General features: G+C 43.8%; 1 protein-coding gene across 2 annotated transcripts in view; it reads left to right on the top strand.

Annotated features, from left to right (window-relative positions):
* Window positions 1-15,952, top strand: part of LOC119956860 (cytosolic arginine sensor for mTORC1 subunit 2-like) — a 95,867-nt gene extending 79,915 nt beyond the window's left edge. The window contains exons 6-10 of one of the 2 annotated variants that reach the window (XM_038784423.1): window positions 1,364-1,471; window positions 3,145-3,227; window positions 6,375-6,458; window positions 13,199-13,293; window positions 14,871-15,952. In XM_038784423.1, coding sequence (XP_038640351.1) covers window positions 1,364-1,471; window positions 3,145-3,227; window positions 6,375-6,458; window positions 13,199-13,293; window positions 14,871-14,936 — 436 coding nt within the window. In that variant the 3' untranslated portion in view covers window positions 14,937-15,952. The remainder of the gene's footprint in view (window positions 1-1,363; window positions 1,472-3,144; window positions 3,228-6,374; window positions 6,459-13,198; window positions 13,294-14,870) is intronic. The other variant, XM_038784497.1, reaches the window with a different exon arrangement.
* The last annotated feature ends 4,684 nt before the right edge of the window (window positions 15,953-20,636 follow it).

Raw genomic sequence — 20,636 nt, 5'->3', positions numbered from 1 at the left:
TACTCTTTCTTTAGCTATCCAGTCTTCTATTTATGCCATCTCCCTACATCATGAGCTTTTACTTTCATCAATATCCTTTGATTGTAGAGCACATCAAATTCCTTCTGGAAAGCTAAGTACAGTACATCCACTGGTTCCCCTTTATCTATAGCACGTGTTTCTTAAAAGAACTCTAATAAATTGGTAACATGATTTTACTTTCACAAAACCTGATTGCCATGAATTTATCCAAGTGCTCTGTTATAACCTCTTTAATAATGGCTTCCAGCATGTTTCCTGTGATAGATTTTAAGCATCTAGGCCTTGGTTTCCTTCTTCTAGTCTCCATCCCTTTTTGATCAAAGGAATTACATGTGCTATTTTCCAATTTAATGGATCCCTCTCTGAACTATCCACTATCTCACTAGCCACTTTTAAGAGCCTAGGCTGATGTCCATCAGGTCCTGTCAGCCTACATATCAAAAAGTTTGTTTAGTGCCACTTCTTTGGTAATGAATTCCTCCTCCTTTCATCCCTAATTTACAGCTATTTCTGGGATGTTACTCACATTTTCTGTAGTGAAGGTTGATACAATAAACCTGTCCAATTCATTTGCCAGCTCCTTATTTTCCATTATTCATTCCCCAGACTCGCTTTCTATGGGTCCAGTGCTCACTTTGTTAATATTTCTTTTTAAAATGCCGATATAAACTCTTACTGTCTTTTTATATTCCAACTAGCTTTCCCTCATACACTCATTCTCCCTCCTTACTAATTATTTAGTCATCCCTTCCTGTTTGTTTTTTACCTTGTCCTATATTCTGACCTGTCAAATGTCCATGAGCAATTATATACTTTTTCTTTAAATTTGATGCTATCATTAACATTTTTAACCACGGATGGTAGATCTTCTCCTTGGAATTTATCTATTCTGAAATACCACTTAAATGTCTGCCTGCCATTTCTATTAATCTATCCCTTAATCTAATTAGCCAGTTCAGTTTGCTCTTGCAACTGCCCTTAGTCTTGGACACACTCTTCTCTCCCTCAAACAAAGTTAAATTCAATCAATATGATCACTGCTGCCTATGAATGGCTTCACTATGAGGTCATTAATCTCGCTGTACAATACCAGGTCTAGTATAGCCCCTCCCCTAAAGTGACTTCTTGTATTGATCATTTCTCATCTCTACCGAAACCGCTTCTACGTCCTGATTTTGCTGAGCTTGGGCCATCCCCTCCATAGCCAGATGAATGCAATGCTGAGAGAATAGTTGTGAAACCATATCCATGTTTGATTGTATAGAATGTAAAAGATTCAAATTAATTTAATCATTGCTCAGAAGGAATGGCTGTGCGAGGTTTATTTGTCCTTCTGTTACAGTTTGAAAGCTCGCTCCGCTGATCAGGATCTTGGCTACATACGTTTCTTTTCCTTTTCCTTGATTGATGGTTACATTTCAATTGTCGTGGACACACAGACGCAGAAGAGGTTGGTTTATTTTTAAATTTTAATTTTTAAATTTAAAAAAAAGAGAACTTTGGAGATTTTCTGAAGTGTTTTGAACACTTTTGTCCTCTTGTGTTATTTGTACAGTTTTTCCAAACCATGCAAAGGATTAGCCAAGTAGAGGGAGCATTGAAATTTGGGTTAACTTTATTCTGTTTTGTAAGTATGGCAGCAAACGATTACTCAGATTGTGCTCATTCAAATACCCATAGATGCTGCTGGTTTTCTGTCGCTCACTTTCTCTTTGTATCCATTGAATCATATACCACCGAAGGAGACCATTTGGCTAATCTTGCTTGTGCTGGCTCTTTTGAAAGAGTTGTCAAATTATTCTCATTCCCTACTACTTTGACCACATCCCTGAAAAATTTACATTTTTAAGGACAAAATCCATTTCCCTTTGGATGTCCTCAGTTGCCATCTTAAAGCCTACAAGATTATGGTCACTATTGTCTACATTTACTACTATTACCTGCCCAGGCTAATCCCCATTAATGAACCCCCCCCCCCCCCCCAACATTGTTGCACATCTTGCACGTTGGGGTGGAAAGTAACCTTGTGGATTGTTGTCAGAACTTGTTTCCTTATTCCATTTTCCCATCGCTTCTGACCAGTTGTTATTGTAGCTGAATTCTCCCATGATTATTCAGCTTTAATACTACTAATTTCCTGTTACATTTTATATCACTTCCTCCCTTCCACTACTAGGTGGTGTGTAGACCGCCCTAATTTGTGTGATTGATCCTCTATTGTCCTTTTAGCTCTAACCACATGGATTCTATTTCTGATACATTTTTGTACCGTCTTTCTGTTTTTCTCCAAGTGCAGTTACTTCCTCTCCCTTTTCTCCTCTGTCTTTCCTGAATACATTATACCCTGAAATTAATGTTTAATTTCCAGTCCTGGTTTTTCTGCAGTCATGTCTCAGTATCCCCTACCACGATTGGTTTCTCACGACTTATTGCTTTCAGTTGACATGCTTAATTACGGACACTGTGCCTTGCTGTTCAGAGGTTTAACTCCATTTTTAATAGCAGTTCTCCATATGTTGTATTTTGCACCACATGTTTAACACTCCTGCTTTAGTTCTATTTCTCGTCTGGCTTTCTAAGTCATCACATTAATTTTCCTATGCTCGCCTGTTTTTTGTTTATATTTGGGATAATTTAATTTCATTTCCTGTACACCTCCCACCTCTCCTCCTGCCACCCCCCCCAAAATCTTGCTAGTTTATAGATACAATAAAACTTGTTCATTTAAATTTGCTCTGCGGTTGACCCCTTAAAGCTGCTCATTGCTGTTGGTTGCACATCCAAAAGGGGAGTCCTGTTGGATCGTGGGTTGGATTGATAATGCTAGCAGCATTTATTTGGGGCTGAATGGCCTTTCCGCATCACCACTTGTGCCGAGTGTTGGGATGGACGATTGTCAAGAGGACAGCAAACCAGGGTCAAGTAATGCCGCTGTAAGGCTGCATGAGAATTCTATACTTGGCTTGATTTAGCTTTGGAAATGACGTATCTGTTTTTATGCTGATCGTTCTCTTGGGTGATTCATGTGGTTGTGTCCACATGTGCCAGGATGGCCTTCCCAAGGGCAAATGTGCCCTTTGCCATTCCATGTTTTCACCTGACCCATCTGTTTCCTCTTAACAGATTCCCCAGCAACCTGCTGCTCACAAGTGCTTCGAGTGAGCTCTGGAGGATGGTGCGGATAGGCGGACAGCCCCTGGGATTTGGTAACTATGAATGTGTCTCTATCTTATCAACAGCTAGATAGGAAATGGAAAAGCTGAGATTTAATGGGCTAATGATCCTGGTTTTAATTTCTCTACGATGTGCCACTGATGTACGTGCAGGTTGATTTTGATGGTTTCAGTCAGTTTGGGCTAATGGTGACTTTTTATTATTTGGCCAAAGATGTATGGAATGCAAATGTATTTTTGAAACGAGCATCATGTCCTATTTATATCCTGGCTCAATGGACTGGAGATGGCAGCTGCTACCAGGGTTTACGCAATCAACTTTGGGAAGTCCCTGCTCTCAAGCTTTGCTCACAGGCAGATCTATAAGATGTCTGAGCAGAAGTAGGCCATTGACTCACCAAGTCTGCTCTGACATTTAGTGAGGTCATGACTGATTTGCTATGATAATCCTCAACTCCACTTTCCCGCTTTGTCACCATAACCCTTGTAAAAGTAAAGTCGCCATAGTCCCAGATGACCATAGGCTGCTTTCCCCTTTTGAGGGGAAGAATTGACTGGAGTGATTTAATCTGAGGATCACCACACATCCCCCTTGATTCCCTTACTGATTTAAGCCTTCGGCATACTTTTTAAAATTCTTTTTTAAAAATAAATTTAGAGTACCCAATTATTATTTACAATTAAGGGGCAATTTAGCATGGTCAATCCACCTAGCCTGCACATCTTTTGGGTTGTGGGGGCGAAACCCACGCAGACACTGGGAGAATGTGCAAACTCCACACGGACAGTGACCCAGGGCCGGGATTCGAACCCGGGTCCTCAGCACCGTAGGCAACAATGCTAACCACTGTGCCACCGTGCTGCCCCTGGCCTTCGACATACTTAACGAAGAATTTTTAAATCCCACTTGCTTCCATGGCATGATTTGAACCCATGTCCCCAGAGCAATAGCCTGGGCCTGTAGAGTATTGTTCTGCCACCATCTGCCCATCTTGTTTCCTTTGGTGACGCTGTTTCACTGAGTTAAGATGTAAGGAAAGATGTTTCACTTTAATGTTGGCTTCCAGAGGTAAATTATCCTTTCACCGATGTGACCCCGATGAATGTTCACAGACTAAATAACCTTTAAAATATTGGAGGTTTTTCTGCAGATTCAGTTTATATTCTATGTGGTGATGATCTCTACGTTGCAATTTCACGTTGCAGCCATGTGAAACTCCGGCGATGTTGGGGGATATTTTTTTAAATACGCGTACATGGGAATGTCGGCAAGCCAGTGTTAGTCACATAATTCGATGAGGTACGACAAAACCTCTGTCTTGGCACATGGCTTGCACAGTGAGGACGAGGGGCTGAGCTCATGCCCTCCCAATACTGTTACTGCTGCAGAGACTGGCACACTGCAGAACACCCTCCCTAACAGCACTGTGGGTGTACCTACAACACACGGACTGCAACTGTTCAAGAAGGTAGCTCGCCATCACCGTCTTCTTGAGGGCAATTAAGGATGGGCAATAAAAGCTGGTCTGGCTCGCGCCGTGCGGATCCTATTAATAAATTAATAAATAGGAATGTTTCAATCCTCAGTAGTGCCACCCTTTTTCTTTTAAAGTGCACTCTATTTGTTTTAGAACTGAATTTAAAAGTTAAGAAATAAACTATGGAGCCGAAGCAAACTGTACAGAATTATTTTTTGATGAGCAGTAACCAAAATGAAAAGCAGCTCGAACATCGCAATATCTCAGCCTTTTAAGCGACCCTGGATTTGTGTAGGGCAGATGATGGAACCTGGTTTAGGCTGCTTCCAAAAATAAAGCGATATTTTAAAACTAATAAAAGTGTACGACTTTGGCTAAATTCTGGAACTCCCTGCCTAACAGCACTGTGGGTGTACCTGCACCAGATGGACAGTAGCGGTTCAAGAAGGAAGCTCACCAGAACCTTCTCAAGGGCATCTAGGGATGGGCAATGAATGCTGGTCTAGCCAGCGAAGCCCTCATCCTGCAAAACAAGTTTTAAAAAAAAAAATGCGTCTCGCTCTGACTGGAATAATGGAGTTTTAATGGTTCAGAAGAAGGCCATTTGGTCCATTGCATCCATACTTGCTCTTTTGTAGAGCAATTCAGTCAGTCCCATTTACCTACTCTTTTAAAAAAAAAACTTAAAATATAAATTTAGAGTACCCAATTATTTCTGTCCCAATTAGGAAATTTAGCATGGCCAATCCACCTACCCTGCACATCTTTGGGTTGTGGGGTGAGACACACGCAGGCACGGGGAAAATGTGATAACTCCACACGGGCTGTGACCCGGGGCTGGGACTGAACCCAGGTCCTCGGCACTGTGAGGCAGCAATGCTAACCACTGTGCCATCCCTGTCTACTCTATCTCTCGGCCTGCATATTTAGTTCACTTAAGTTTTCTTTTGATATCGCTAATCATCTCTGCTTCCACCACCACTCTCTTGTAGGCCGCATGTTCCAGGTCATTACCACTTTCTGCATAAGTTTCTTCCTCTGATCCCACATCACCTACCACCCCTGCCAAATATCTCTCGCCCAAAAGTGTACAAGACCATGAGGGGCATGGACAGAGCGGCTAGGGAGCTGTTGTTCCCCTTAGTTGAAGGGTCAGTCATTAGGTGACACAGGTTCAAGGTGAGGAGCAGGAGGTTTAGGGGGAATGTGAGGAAAATCCTTTTCACCCAGAGGGTGGTGACGGTCTGGAATGCACTGTCTGGGATGGTAGCAGAGGCCTCGCATCCTTTTTAAGAAGTACCTGGAAGAGCACTTAGAACGTCACAACATTCAAGGCTATGGGCCAAGTGTTGGCAAGTGGGATTAGGTGGGTAGGCCAGGTGTTTTTCATGTATTGGTGCAGACTCCATGGGCCATAGGGCCTCTTCTGCACTGTATTATTCTGTGAAAACTCCAAATCCGTGTCCCCATACAATGGGCTTAACATGGAACAAACCAGCCACTGTTGAGGTAGAGTTAATAAATAGTGAGTGTTGTAACTATTGCCTATAATGCAGTGACATATACAGGAGCCACTTCACTGGCAACTTTGCATAACAATTCAAGATATAATTGGATAAAATATTATGAAAACTATTGCATTACCGGATTAGTAAACTTGTGTTTGGACATACTGCAATAAACCATTTTACGCTGTTCTAAGGAATCAAGTCTAGAGATGAAGTGAATACAGAAGACAAAGGAGAATATTTCCAAAATAGGCTGAGGGACTATGCAGACAAAACTGGTAACTACAGCAATGGGTGACCAAATGTTTGCAGGCACTCATGAGCACCTTTTTGGCATCTGTTGGACCTGTGCATGTTCTTTGTGGATTTCCTTTTAATGTGTAATGTTAGTTGTGCTGAACGTTACAGCACCTGTAGCTCAATAGAAGAACAAAGAAAATTACAGCACAGGAACAGGCCCTTCGGCCAACCCCAGCCTGCACCGATCCAGATCCTTTATCTAAACCTGTTGCCTATTTTCCAAGGATTTACTTCCCTCTGTTCCCCGCCCGTTCATATATCTGTCTAGATTCATCTTAAATGATGCTATCATGCCCTCCTCTACCACCTCCGCTGGCAAAGCGTTCCAGGCACCCACCACCCTCTGCGTTTAAAGAAAACTTTCCACGCACATCTCCCTTAAAAAGCACTACACTGGCATTCTAGAAGAGTAGAGGAATCCAGCAAAGCTGCAGCTGCTGGAATCAGCTCACGTTTGCCCTCTTGCTGCAGAGTGCAAAATAGCAGGTTTGGCAAATCTGTTTTTGTTTTCAGCGGCATGTAGGTGGGAGCCTTTGAATTCCAAACCTTCATTAAAAAAACTAATGGGCGTCACAGTGGCGCAGTAGATGGCACTGCTGGCCCACAGTGCTGAGGACCCGAGTTCAATTCTGGCCCTGGGTCACTGTGCACATGGAGTTTGTACATCTCCCTGTGTCTGCATGGGTCTTACCTCCAAAACACACACATGTGCAGGGGAGGTGGATTGGCCACACTAAATTGCCCCTTAATTGGAAAAGAAAAGGAATTGGTACTCTAAATTCATATTTAAAAAATGCAATGTTGTCTTTTCTTAAGCAACACTAAAATTAAGAGGAGCAAAGTAATTGGTTGGATTTTCAATATTGTCACTTGGCTTGACCGGTTTTCATGTTCCTATATCAATGTCTCCAAGGCTTCCAATGGTTCAGAGGAAGTGGAGGAAATCCGGGCTAGCAGCAAATAGGGCCATAATACAAAAACAAGCATAAAAATGTTAAAAAGGCAAATCTAAGACACTATCTGAATGCACGGAGCATTCGTAATAAGGTAGACTAAGTAACAGCGCAAATGAATATAAGCAAGTACGATGTGATTTTTATTAGGGAAACATGACTGCAAGATGACAAAGGCTGGGAATTGAATATCTAGGGGTACTCAATATTTAGAATGGACAGGCAAAAAGGGAAAGGTGGTGGGGTGGGTTAGGGTTATCCATTCGGGTGTAAATCAGTGCAATAGGGAGAGGATATTGGCTCAGAAGATCTAGGTGTACAATCAGTCTACGTGGAGCTAAGAAACAACAAGGGGCGGAAAACATTGGTGGGAGTTGTCCATAGTAATGGTAAGGTAGGGGATGGCATTAAACAGGAAATTAGAGATGCAAGTAACAGTAATATTGGATCATCTTGATCTATATATAAGCTGGACAAACCAAATTAGTAGTAATACTGTGCCAATTGAATTCCTGGCGTGTGTACGAGATTTTTTTTTTTATTAAGACCAGTGCATTGACGAAAACAATATGGAACAGGCTAGCCTAGATTTGGTATTGTGCAATGAGAAGGGGTTAATTAATCTTTTGTGCAAGATGCTTTAGGGAACAGTGGTCATAACAATATAGAATTTTTTGTTAGGATGGAAAGTGAAGAGGTTCGATCTAAAAAGACATGATGGTGGAGAGGCAATGGCTAATATTTAAGGAAAGAATATACATTGCAACAATCCTACATTCCTTTCTGATGCAAAACACACAAGAAAAATGCCCAACCATGGCTAACAAAAAATTAAGTGATAGAGTTAGAGATCCAAAGAGGGGTCTTCTAAAGTTGGTAATGCCTGAAACTGACCATCTCCTGCAAGAGAGAATCTAACCACTGCCCCTTGACATTCAATGACATTACCATCGCTGAATCCACCACAATCAACATCCTCGAGGTTAGATCAGAAACTGAATTGGACGAGCCATATTAATACTGTGGCTATCAGGCAGATCAAAAGCAAGGAATCCTACGGCGAGTAACTCACCTCTTAACCCCCCCCCCCAGTCTGTCTACCATCTACAAGGCACAAGTCAGGAGTGCAATGGAATACTCTCCACTTGGCTGGATGAGCGCAGCTCCAACAACACGAGAAACTCAACACCATTCAGGACGAAGCAACCTACTTCATTGCTCCCCCTTCCACAAACATTCAAACCCTCCACGACCTAAAAATAGTGGCAGCCATGTGTACCATCTACAAGATGCACTGCGGTAACTCACCAAGGTTCCTTAGACAGCACCTTCGAAACCCACGACCACTACTATCTAGAAGGTCACGAGCAGAAGATACTTGGGAACCCCACCACCTGGAGGTTCCCCTCTAAGTCACTCGCCACCCTGGAAATATATCGCCTTCCTTCACTGTCACTGGGGCAACATCTTAGAACTCCCTCCCTAACAGCACAGTGGATGCACCTACACTTCAACGACTGCAGCGGCTCAAGAAGGGAACTTATCACTACCTTCTGAAGGGGAACTAGGGATGGGCAATAAAGTCTGGTCTAACCAGTGACGCCCACATTCCGTAAATGAATTTAAAAAAAAGATAAAGTAGCAAGCCTGAGGAATGGGAGCAGTTTAGAATTCACCAAAGGAGGACAAAAAGATTGAATAGAGTATGAGAGTAAACCTGCAAGTATGTAAAAAGAAAAGGATTAGTGAAGACAAATGCGGGTCCCTCATAGTCCAAAAACAGGAGAATTTATAATGGGGACCATGGGAATATCAGAGCAATTATACAGCTACTTTCATTCTCCCGTCACGGAGGAAGACACCAATAACTTTACGGAAATACTAGGGAACCAAGGGTCTAAAGAGAAGGTGGAATTGATGGAAATCTTAAAAAAAAAAAAAAAAAGTTCTGGAGAAATCAGTGGGACTGAAAGCCGATAAATCCCCAGGGCCTGATCTCCAGAGTACCGAAGGAGGTGGCCATGGAAATAGTGGATGCATTAATTTGTCATCTTCCAAAGTTCTGTAGCTTCTGCTACAGTCCCGCAAATTGGAGGGTAGCAAAGGTATCCCATGATTTAACAAAAGAGGGAGAAAGATGGGTAATACAGACCAGTTGACTTAACATCAGTAGCAGGGAAAATGCTGGAGTCTGTTATAAAGTATGGTATATAAGCACTTGGACAAATTCAACATGGATTTATGACATATAAATCACGTTTGACAAACCTACTGGAGTTTTTTGAGCACTTAACTAGCAGAATAGTTAAGGGAGAATCGGTAGATGTGGTGAATTTGGGGGGGGGGATGTGATTCTCCCACCTGGCGTGCGTGTGTGGGTGGGGGGGGGGGGGGGGGGGGGGGGGATACCGCCCGATATACTTGCCAAAGAAGGAATGCAGCAAATGTTCCCCAGACTGATTTGTGAGATGGCAGGATTGTCGTACGAGGAGAGATTGGGTTAAATCCTGTATTCACTGGATTTTAGAATAAGAGGGGTTCTCATTGAAATGTATAAAATTCTGACGGGGTTAGACAGACTGGGTGCAGGGATGTTATGGCTGGGGAGGGGGGGATCGAGGACAAGGGGTCGCAGTCTCAGGATTCTGGGTCAGCAATTTGGGGCTGAGGCGAGGAAAAGCCTCATTACTCCAAGGGTGGTCAACCCGTGGAATTCTCAACCACAGAACGCTGTGGAGACCAAAATATTGAAGCAAGTAGATTTCTAGGCGTAAGGGGAATGGGGAGAACGGGGGAGTATGACGTTGAGGATAGCCATGATCGTATTGACTAGCAGGCTCGAAGGGCCAAATGACCTATTCTTGTCATTTTCCGTGTTTCTATGTTTCTAGGTGTGAGTGTTATACAGCGACTTTGTTTTTCATCCCGACAAATTTTAATTGGACAAAATTATTTTTTGTTTTCTTGGTAGTTTAGTGAATCATACTTCAATTTGGAGATGGATATGAGAAATTCAGTGTGGAGTTTTGAAATGGGGAAAATCCTCCAACAAAGTCAACTAGTTTCAGTGGTACCCCTCAGCTATGGGTCATAATGTTGTGGGATCAAGCCCTACTCTAGGACTTGAGACATTATTGAAAGTGTCGTCTTTCAGTGATGTTGAAGGAAGCATTCTCCCTCAAACAGCAAGGTGGAAGTGGGGGGGGGGGGGGGGGGGGGGGGGGAAGAGGGATGATGAAGTGCGCATAGTTCTCCTAGTATTTTGGACAATATTTACTCCTTTACTTAACACTATTAAACTTATCATTCATCTCTGCTGTTTGTGGACCGTTGCTGTGTATATCCATGTGATAACAGTTTCTGTGGCTATAACACGCATGGCATGTCCTGCAAATCTGAAAGATATTGTATAATTGCCAGTTTTATAGTACCTCCTACTGCTTGCATTTATATTGCTTCTTTAGCAAAGAAAATGAGCCAAAACCAAAATTCTTCAGAGGAGCAGAAGGAAAAAGTGGACTTGCCAAAGGGGTAGATTTTCTAAAGTGCCTTAAAGGAGTAGAGTGAAATAGAGGTGGAGGGCTTTAAGGGGGGCAGCAGCTAAAGATAGTTGGTCTTTTTTTTTTTAAAGCAAAACTTCACTTGGCCAACTCTAGATTCTCTATTAACAACATGTGTAGAATGTATTGAATAACTCTCGTGGAGTTCTCTGATGTCCAAAGGCTGCAGAGAGGTTGAAGACATGGGAAAGGGATAATGCTCCTTGGTCAGAGTCATGGAAGATGTCATTTGTTACTTTCCTTGGTCTGTATTGGCTCAGTGATGGGGTGGAAGCCTGATTGGGGGAGGGAGCAGGAAAGGAGGCTCGTGGGGGGGGGGGGGGAAAGCAGGAAAGGAGGCTGGGGGGGAGGGGTAGAGCAGGAAAGGAGGCTGGGGGGGGGGTGGAGAGTGAAAACAGGGAAGGAGGCTGGGGTGGGAGGGGGAAAATGGGAAGGAGGCAGGGGGTTGGAGGGTGATAACCGGAAAAGAGGCTGGAGGTGAGGGACGAAAACGGGGCAGGAGGCTGGGGGGGGGGGGATGGGAAAGGCTGGCCGGGGGGGGGGGGGGGGGGGGGGAGAATGGGAAAGGCTGGCGGGGGGGGGGAAATGGGAAAGGCTGGCGGGGGGGGGGGAAATGGGAAAGGCTGGCGGGAGGGGGGAATGTGAAAGGCTGGCGGGGTGGAGGGGGGGAAATGGGAAAGGCTGGCGGGGTGGAGGGGAGAGTGGGAAATCGGGGAAGGAGGCTGGGAGGGAAAAACAGGGAAGGAAGTAGGCGGGGGGGGAGGTGCAAAACAGGGAAGGAGGAATGGGGGAAATCCGGGAAGGAGGCGAGGGCGTAGGGCAGGGAACTGGAAAGGAGCCTCCGGGAGTGGCGAGCCGAGCAGGAAAGGCGGCCCGGGGAAGCAATGGTCAAGGGAGCTGGACCTTGTGGTGTACAATGTGAATTCCAAGAAAATGAGGGCCGATGTGACAGAAAGCAGAGATACACGCAGGTACGGGTTGGGATACAGGTTCGGGTTGGGTTGGGTTAGGTTAAAGTTGAGTGTGGGGTGGTGGGTGTAGTTGGTGGAGGAGAGTGAGGCCCAATAATGCTTGATGTGGTTGAGCTGATATGGTGATGAGTCGTCAAATCTCAAATTTGTTCAATGCCAGGAAACCTCAAAAGTCCTGGTTTTCATTTGTTTGTTTAATATTCTGGTCTGTTTTAATGTTGATATTCAAATTCTGTATTCACTTAAGAAGAAAATAGTGTGATATGGGGAGATGCAATTGAAGCATTGCATCCCTGAGAGAATGACTGACTAATAGTTGCAGTCAACAAGTGGCTGTTGTTTTTCTCATATAGGGGCTGGATTGGTTCTTGTCCATTTAATTTGGCTGAGAAATTAAAATGGATAGCCTTGCTAACAAACATTCAGAGGATTGTGATTCTTTGCCTTTTTATATGCACTAATAGTAGTAAGCGCTGCCTAGTAATGGCATTACAGTCACATTTGCTTAAAAAGGTTTACATGCCAAGCACTTGGACAGCTGAGTGAGTAAATGTTCCTTTATTTTTGTGAAATTTCTATCTCGATGATCACTGAGGGCTGTGTTCAGCTATTTGATGCTTCATTTTGGCCCATTGGCTATCCTTCACTTTTTTGAATAGGGAATGAATCCCAAATCTAATCTGTGCTGCTGTTGGGGTTGAGATCTATACCTGTAAAATCAAAACCCTGTTAATTGTCTGATTAGTGGTTTATTCAATTCAAATATCAAGGGTGACTCCAGTGGAGTTTGCACTTTCTCCCCATATCTGTGTGGGCTTCCTCCTACAGTCCCAAAAGATCTGCAGGTTAGATGGAGTGGCCATGATAAATTGCCTCTTTAGTGCCCAAAAAAGGCTCGGTAGGGCTATGGGGATAGGGTGGGGGCCTAGGTAGGGTGCTCTTTTGGAGCGTCGGTGCAGACCCGATGGGCCGATTGGCCTCCTGCACTGTAGTGATTCTAGTCTATGACTATCTGACCGTCACTTATTGACATGTGGCGGTGCTGTGCATCATTTGAGTTGAGATCACCGGCCATTTCCAGGGTTTAGTTCGATGGGGGTGCCACTGAATGTTAGTATAATACGGTGAGTATAATTATTGTTGTCAATGCGATGTGGCATACTGATGTCAGTTCTTTGATATAACCACGTTTCTATATCTGCAAATGCTGATGCTTTTTAATCTGTCTCTTCAGATGAATGTGGGATTGTTGCACAGATCTCCGAGCCTCTCGCGAATGCTGACATTTCCGCTTACTACATCAGCACCTTTAATTTTGACCATGCACTGGTAAAAGTCTTTCTTTCCTGCATATGGTTATACATTGCGTGTTGTATCTGATACCAATTTGCTTAAAAACAATAGACATGATGGGATATCAATGGATAGAGGAAGATGGACGATGCTTTGGTGAAGAATTTATTTAGTATCCGAGTTGTGGAGTTTCTTTCACTGATTTTTCTCTCCAGTGGGCTGTGTGCTTGTTGCTGGCAGTGCTAAAGGAACCTTTGCCTGAGGGACGCTTGACACCGTCTCTCTTTCAGAAAACTAAAAACACAAGTTCCAGCCATTGGATGATGTGGGAAGGGGTTATTGTGGGAGGATGATTATGTGACCAGCTGCTGAAAGAATGTATTCACACAAACTAGTGGAAAACAATCTTACTGGGGTGTGGGGGAAGAGGCTGAGCAGAACTCCCAACTATTCAATATATCCTCCCCTACTCTCCTCCCATCATATAATTTGTAATTTGTTTTTAATATTTGCAATAAGTAAAGTAAAGTCACCGTAGTCCCAGGTGCTTTTCCCCTTTTTGAGGGGATTTATCCTGAGGATCACCACACCTCAGGTGAGGGGCAAGATTGAGAAGGCGGGGCCTTCATGAAAAACCTTAGCTGGTATGGGAATTGAACCCACGCTTCTGGCCTTGCTCCGCATCACGAGCCAGCTCTCCAGCCAAGTGAGCTAAACCACTTTCGCTAACCCCTATACAAGGTTCAGGGCAAAGCTGTCGGAGGATTTGTGAGAAAAAGGGCGGGGGAGTAGCTCTGGTGAGCGAAGGTTCCAGCTTTGGCGTACCGGATGTTGGCACTGAGAAATACATTGCAAGGGAGACAGCCTTGAGGAGTTGCAGCAACAATACCTGAGTGTCTGAACATACATTGAAACATAGAAAATAGGAGCTGGAGGAGGCCATTTGGCCCTTTGTGCCTGCTACGCCATTCATTGCAATCATGCCTGATCGTCAAGTTCAATACCCTGATCCTGCCTTCCCTCCATATATCTTGATAATGGGGGCTGGTTTAGCTCAGTGGGCTAGACAGCTGGTTTGTGATGCAGAACAAGGCCACCAGCGCGGGTTCATTCCCGTACCAGCTGAGAATTCGGAATTCTCCCTCTGTGTACCCAAACAGGTGTGGGCATGTGGCGACTTGGGGCTTTTCACAGTGAACTAATTGCAGTGTTAATGTAAGCTGACTTGTGACTATAAAGGTTATTATTATTATTATCCCTTTAGCTCCAAGAGCTAAATCAAACTGCTTCTTGAAAATATAAAATGTTTTTGCCTCAACTACGTTCTGTGGTAGCGAATTCCACAGGCTGACCATTCTTTGGGTGAAGAAATTTCTCCTATGGAGGAAAACCATATATTTTCGATTAGTTTTTAAAAAAATGAATACCCCTACATTGGTGAGCCAGGTGGGTCAACAGGTGAGGAACAATCACAATGTGGGGTTTGGCATGGGGATACATATCTTCATAACAGCATTGAAAATGTGTTATTTTTGTTTAGTCCGATTTGTCAACACTATTTTCTTCTTTCTCTCTCTCTCTCTCTCTTTCCCCCCCCCCCCCCCCCCCCCCAGGTGCCTGAAGAAGATATTGACAGTGTTATCACTATGCTGCAGAAACGCCAGAACGGTGAAAGATAGCAAAGGCCACCTGGCCTTGTGTCACCTGACTTTATATTTACAATGACTTCATCCATCAAGTTGACGTGTAAACTTTGAAAACCAGGGAATACCGTCTCCCAGAAGCCTATGCTGTCAGCATAAGACAGACATTTAGACTATTGGTTTTCTACAATATTCAGTAGTTAAACAGTTTACTTAGAATAAGGTTAGCTAATTTTCTTCAGGAAATTGGGTTAAATCCTGTTTACTACAATGATTGAACTCCTGTGCACAGCCATGAAAATTTGCATTACTGTTTTGCACTTAACACCCTTCAATGTGTGGATGGCCTGATTCTCGAAGACGTGCAAAAGTGTCCCGTTTGCTGCTTCAGGGTAAACTGGATGTAGTGTGTGAAATAGCTTTAAAACACCACGTAACGCAGGTAAGCTGGGTCATGAACCTTAAACGTTTGAGTCGTTACGAGCCTCCTACCCATGGGCTTCTTGAATCTATGCCCGAAGAAAAATGTAGAAGGTTGGGGTTGAGGGAGAGTGGTTGTGGGGAGGTTTATAGCATTATTCAACCCTCTCTGATACGTTGTTGGAATTCATTTCTGGATGAAATTTTAGCCCGATTGGTATGGCTGTATTGAATTATATTATTCAATTTTTCATGAATGTCTTATTTAATTCTACTTGGTTTCTAAGTATTTTAATATACTTACAATTATAATCCTCCACAGTCTGTACTTAAGTGGTGCTGCTCCTCTTCCACTACAATGAGCTTCCTTTATCTTGGGAGGCTACAACAGATGAGATTGCGGAGTGTGGGATAAGAAAGCTGTCATCTCGCAGTTTTTATTCATGAAACATATGACGGGTGCTTTCATCGCACGGCAACCAGTGTGTGCTGAACATAAAGTTAATTGTTTTATTGTTGGGAACTGACGTCCTGTAGCTGTGAAGTTGATTGCTGGACAGACGCCTGGTTGCTGACTGTAAACTTGCTTTTTGAGATTAAGTGTTATTAAAATAATTAATTTACAAAACAAAGTGTGAGTGTGGAGTTTGCACGTTCTCCCCGTGTCTGCGTAGGTTTCCTCCCGGGTGCTCCGGTTTCCTCCCACAGTCCAATGATATGCAGGTTGGGTGGATTAGCCAAGATAAATTGCCCCTCGTGTGTCCAAAAGGTTACGTGTGGTTACGGGGATAGGGTGGAAGCATGGGCTTAAGTAGGGTGCTCTTTCTAAGGTCCGCTGCAGACTTGATGGGCTGAATGGCCTCCTTCTACACTGTAAATTCTTTGATTAAAAAAAGTGTGCGCGCGCGCGCGCGCATGCTTTTAAGAGACAACCAGATCCGAAAATGGCAAAATACAACACTACAAGAAAGCAGGAGCTGAGTGTGTTGGGTAGTTTCAATGTTGGCCGCTCCTTGATTCAATCCTCTGTTCTTTTTCCTTTCCACCTTTTTTGCCCTACCCTTTTCTCCCCTTCTCCTACTCCCATCCTTTCCTCCTGTTTACTGGTGTCCCTTCCCCCGCCCAGCTCACTTTGAGTGGCTTCATGTATGAGTTTTCTTTCGTAGTTGGCAGGCTATTCGAGAAAAGCAATCATGGATGACATTAATTTCACTTGCCAATAGCCATGCCCCCTTGCCGTGATCAGCTAACTGCTTTATTCTAGTTTATGATCCCAGGACCACCCTGGTTTTGATCTTGTAGAATGCTTTAAAGTTTGCACATTAGAATGTCACAGGAGGAGATTTGCGTATTTGTTGGACAACTTTGAAGTATAATGTGCCCCCCCCCCCCCCCCCCCCCCCCCCCCTGCACATCAACATTATCTATTGTGACATTGTTTTCATGGTAAATGTAAGCGCAACATTGCCTCCCCTTTCGGCAGGACGCTGCTTAGTTGTCGCTCAGCTGGCAGCAGTGTCAGTGGGCAGTTGGGAGCAGATCATCATTGTTTTCCTGTGTTGGATGATGATTGTCTGCTGAAGAGTAATGAGCACAAGCAAGGTAAGCTGCCGTATTCATCGAAGACTGATCAATAAGACTGAGAAGATGGTAAAAGAGGGGGGGGTGTGGCATTGTTAATCAAGGAAAGTATTACGGCGGTAGAAAGGACGCTTGAGGACTCGTCTACTGAGGCAGTATGGGCCGAGGTGAGGAACAGTAGAGGAGAGGTCACCCTGTTGGGAGTTGTCTATAGACCTCCGAATAGTTCCAGAGATGTAGAGGAAAGGATTGCAAAGATGATTCTTGACAGGAGCGAGAGTAACAGGGTAGTTGTTATGGGGGACTTTAACTTTCCAAATATTGACTGGAAATACTATAGTTCGAGTACTATAGATGGGTCAGTTTTTGTGCAGTGTGTGCAGGAGGGTTTTCTGACACAGTATGTAGACAGGCCAACAAGGGGCGAGGCCACATTGGATTTGGTACTGGGTAATGAACCCGGCCAGGTGTTAGATTTAGATGTAGGTGAGCACTTTGGTGATAGTGATCACAATTCGGTTATGTTTACTTTAGCTATGGGCAGGGATAGGTATATACCGCAAGGCAAGAATTATAGCTGGGGGAAAGGCAATTATGATGCTATTCGGCAAGATTTAGGATGTATAGGATGGGGAAGGAAACTGCAGGGGATGGGTACAATCGAAATGTGGAGCTTTTTCAAGGAACAGCTACTGCGTGTCCTTGATAAGTATGTACCTGTCAGGCAGGGAGGAAGTTGTCGAGCAAGGGAACCGTGGTTTACTAAGGAAGTTGAAGCACTTGTCAAGAGAAAGAAGAAGGCTTATGTTAGGATGAGACATGAAGGCTCAGTTAGGGCACTTGAGAGTTACAAGTTAGCCAGGAAGGACCTAAAGGGAGAGTTAAGAAGAGCGAGGAGAGGACACGAAAAGTCGTTGGCGGATAGGATCAAGGAAAACCCTAAGGCTTTCTATAGGTATATCAGGAACAAAAGAATGACTAGAGTAAGATTAGGGCCAATCAAGGATAGTAGTGGAAAGTTGTGTGTGGAATCAGAGGAGATAGGGGAAGCATTAAATGGATATTTTTCGTCAGTGTTTACACTGGAGAAAGACAATGTTGTCGAGGAGAACACTCGGGTTCAGTTGACCAGGCTAGATGGAATTCAGGTTCAAAAGGAGGAGGTGTTAGCAATTTTAGAAAATGTCAAAATAGATAAGTCCCCTGGGCCAGATGGGATTTATCCTAGGATTCTCTGGGAATCCAGGGAGGAGATTGCAGAGCCTTTGTCCTTGATCTTTATGTCGTCTTTGTCGACAGGAATAGTGCCGGAAGACTGGAGGATAGCAAATGTTGTCCCCTTGTTCAAGAAGGGGAGTAGAGACAACCCTGGTAATTATAGACCTGTGAGCCTTACTTCGGTTGTGGGTAAAATGTTGGAAAAGGTTATAAGAAATAGGGTTTATAATCATCTTGAAAAGAACAAGTTGATTAGCGATACTCAACACGGTTTTGTGAAGGGTAGGTCATGTCTCACAAACCTTATTGAGTTTTTTGAGAAGGTGACCAAACAGGTGGATCAGGGTAAAGCTGTTGATGTGGTGTATATGGATTTCAGTAAGGCGTTTGATAAGGTTCCCCACGGTAGGCTATTGCAGAAAATAAGGAAGTATGGAATTGAAGGTGATTTAGCGGTTTGGATCAGTAATTGGCTAGCTGAAAGAAGACAGAGGTTGGTGGTTGATGGCAAATGTTCATCCTGGAGTTCAGTTACTAGTGGTGTACCGCAAGGATCTGTTTTGGGGCCACTGCTGTTTGTCATTTTTATAAATGACCTGGAAGAGGGTGTAGAAGGATGGGTTAGTAAATTTGCAGATGACACGAAGGTCGGTGGAGTTGTGGATAGTGCTGAAGGATGTTATAGGATACAGAGGGACATAGATAAGCTGCAGAGCTGGGCTGAGAGGTGGCAGATGGAGTTTAATGCGGAAAAGTGTGAGGTGGTTCACTTTGGAAGGAGTAACAGGAATGCAGAGTACTGGGCTAATGGCAAGATTCTTGGTAGTGTAGATGAACAGAGAGATCTCGGCATCCAGGTACATAAATCCCTGAAAGTTGCCACCCAGGTTAATAGGGCTGTTAAGAAGGCATATGGTGTGCTAGCCTTTATAAGCAGGGGGATTGAGTTTCGGAACCACAAGGTCATGCTGCAGCTGTACATAACTCTGGTGCGGCCACACCTGGAGTACTGCGTGCAGTTCTGGTCACCACATTATAGGAAGGATGTGGATGCTTTGGAAAGGGTTCAGAGGAGATTTACTAGGATGTTGCCTGGTATGGAGGAAAGGTCTTACGAGGAAAGGCTCAGGGACTTGAGGTTGTTTTTGTTAGAGAGGAGAAGGCTGAGAGGTGACTTAATAGAGACATATAAGATAGTCAGAGGGTTAGATAGGGTGGACAGTGAGAGTCTTTTTCCTCGGATGGTGATGACCAACACGAGGGGACATAGCTTTAAATTGAGGGGTGATAGATATAGGACAGATGTCAGAGGCAGTTTCTTTACTCAGAGAGTAGTAGGGGTGTGGAATGCCCTGCCTGCAATAGTAGTAGACTCGCCAACTTTAAGGGCATTTAAGTGGTCACTGGATAGACATATGGATGAAAATGGAATAGTGTAGGTCAGATAGGCTTCAGATGGTTTCACAGGTCGGCGCAACATCGAGGGCCGAAGGGCCCGTACTGCGCTGTAGTGTTCTATGTTCTATGTTCTATGTTCTAATAATATTATATTATTGTTATATTAATCCTAACGGATGATGACTCACTCGCACTCAGACTATGGAGGATGCACCTGCATCTGCGTGTACATGACTGAGGACCCCCTTTGCGGCCAAACTGGGAAGGGGTGGGGGTTAGAGGTCACAGCGGAAAGGTAAATCTGCAAAATCAATCAGTAATTACTGTTGCCTAGATTTCAAATAAGAGACCATTTACTTTGGATCTCACCTCAACTGAACCACTGTGTTCAGTGATTGTGATATTATACATATTGAACTGTAGATTTATATCACTTCCAGATGGAATTGAAGCATAAAACAATGAACTTTCAGCTTTAAAAGTAATCCGTTTATGGTCAACAAGTGATTAAGTTAGCAATTAGGTTAACATCACGGGCTGTATTTAAAAAGGAAATGGGCGATAATTGGGAGAGAGTTGAGTTGGAATGAAGCTCTGTTTCTAAGAAGTAAAGACTTTGTTTTCTTATGCCAATAGCCATTGGAGCTTTACAATTAAACATGTTCTGGTATTGTGACTGTTCTACATCATTAGGCTGGTCAACATTCAAGCTTGCTCATTATTTTCCCCCCACTGCACAATTAATTGGATACAGCTGTCAGTAAATTCCCAAGGGGAAATATTAACACTCTGCGTACAGGTGATTACACCTTGCATACAGGTATTAAAACACAACATACAGCGTCAACATCTCCCATATAGTCATTAACACACTACATGCAGGTGTGAGGACCCTACATACAATGGTGTACCCCACTGAATATATGAAATTGTATATAATGTATAAAATTCTAACAGGACTGGACAGGGTAGATGCAGGAAGGATGTTCCTGATGGTGGGTGTGTATAGAACCAGGGGTCACAGTATGAGGATACGGGGGTCACAGTATGAGGATACGGGGGTCACAGTATGAGGATATGGGGTCACAGTATGAGGATATGGGGGTCACAGTATGAGGA

This window comes from Scyliorhinus canicula, chromosome 1 (assembly GCF_902713615.1).
Source record: "Scyliorhinus canicula chromosome 1, sScyCan1.1, whole genome shotgun sequence".
Taxonomy (NCBI): Eukaryota; Metazoa; Chordata; class Chondrichthyes; order Carcharhiniformes; family Scyliorhinidae; genus Scyliorhinus; species Scyliorhinus canicula.
The sequence above is the reverse complement of the archived record's forward strand: the minus strand, read 5'-3'. Positions and strand labels throughout refer to the sequence as shown.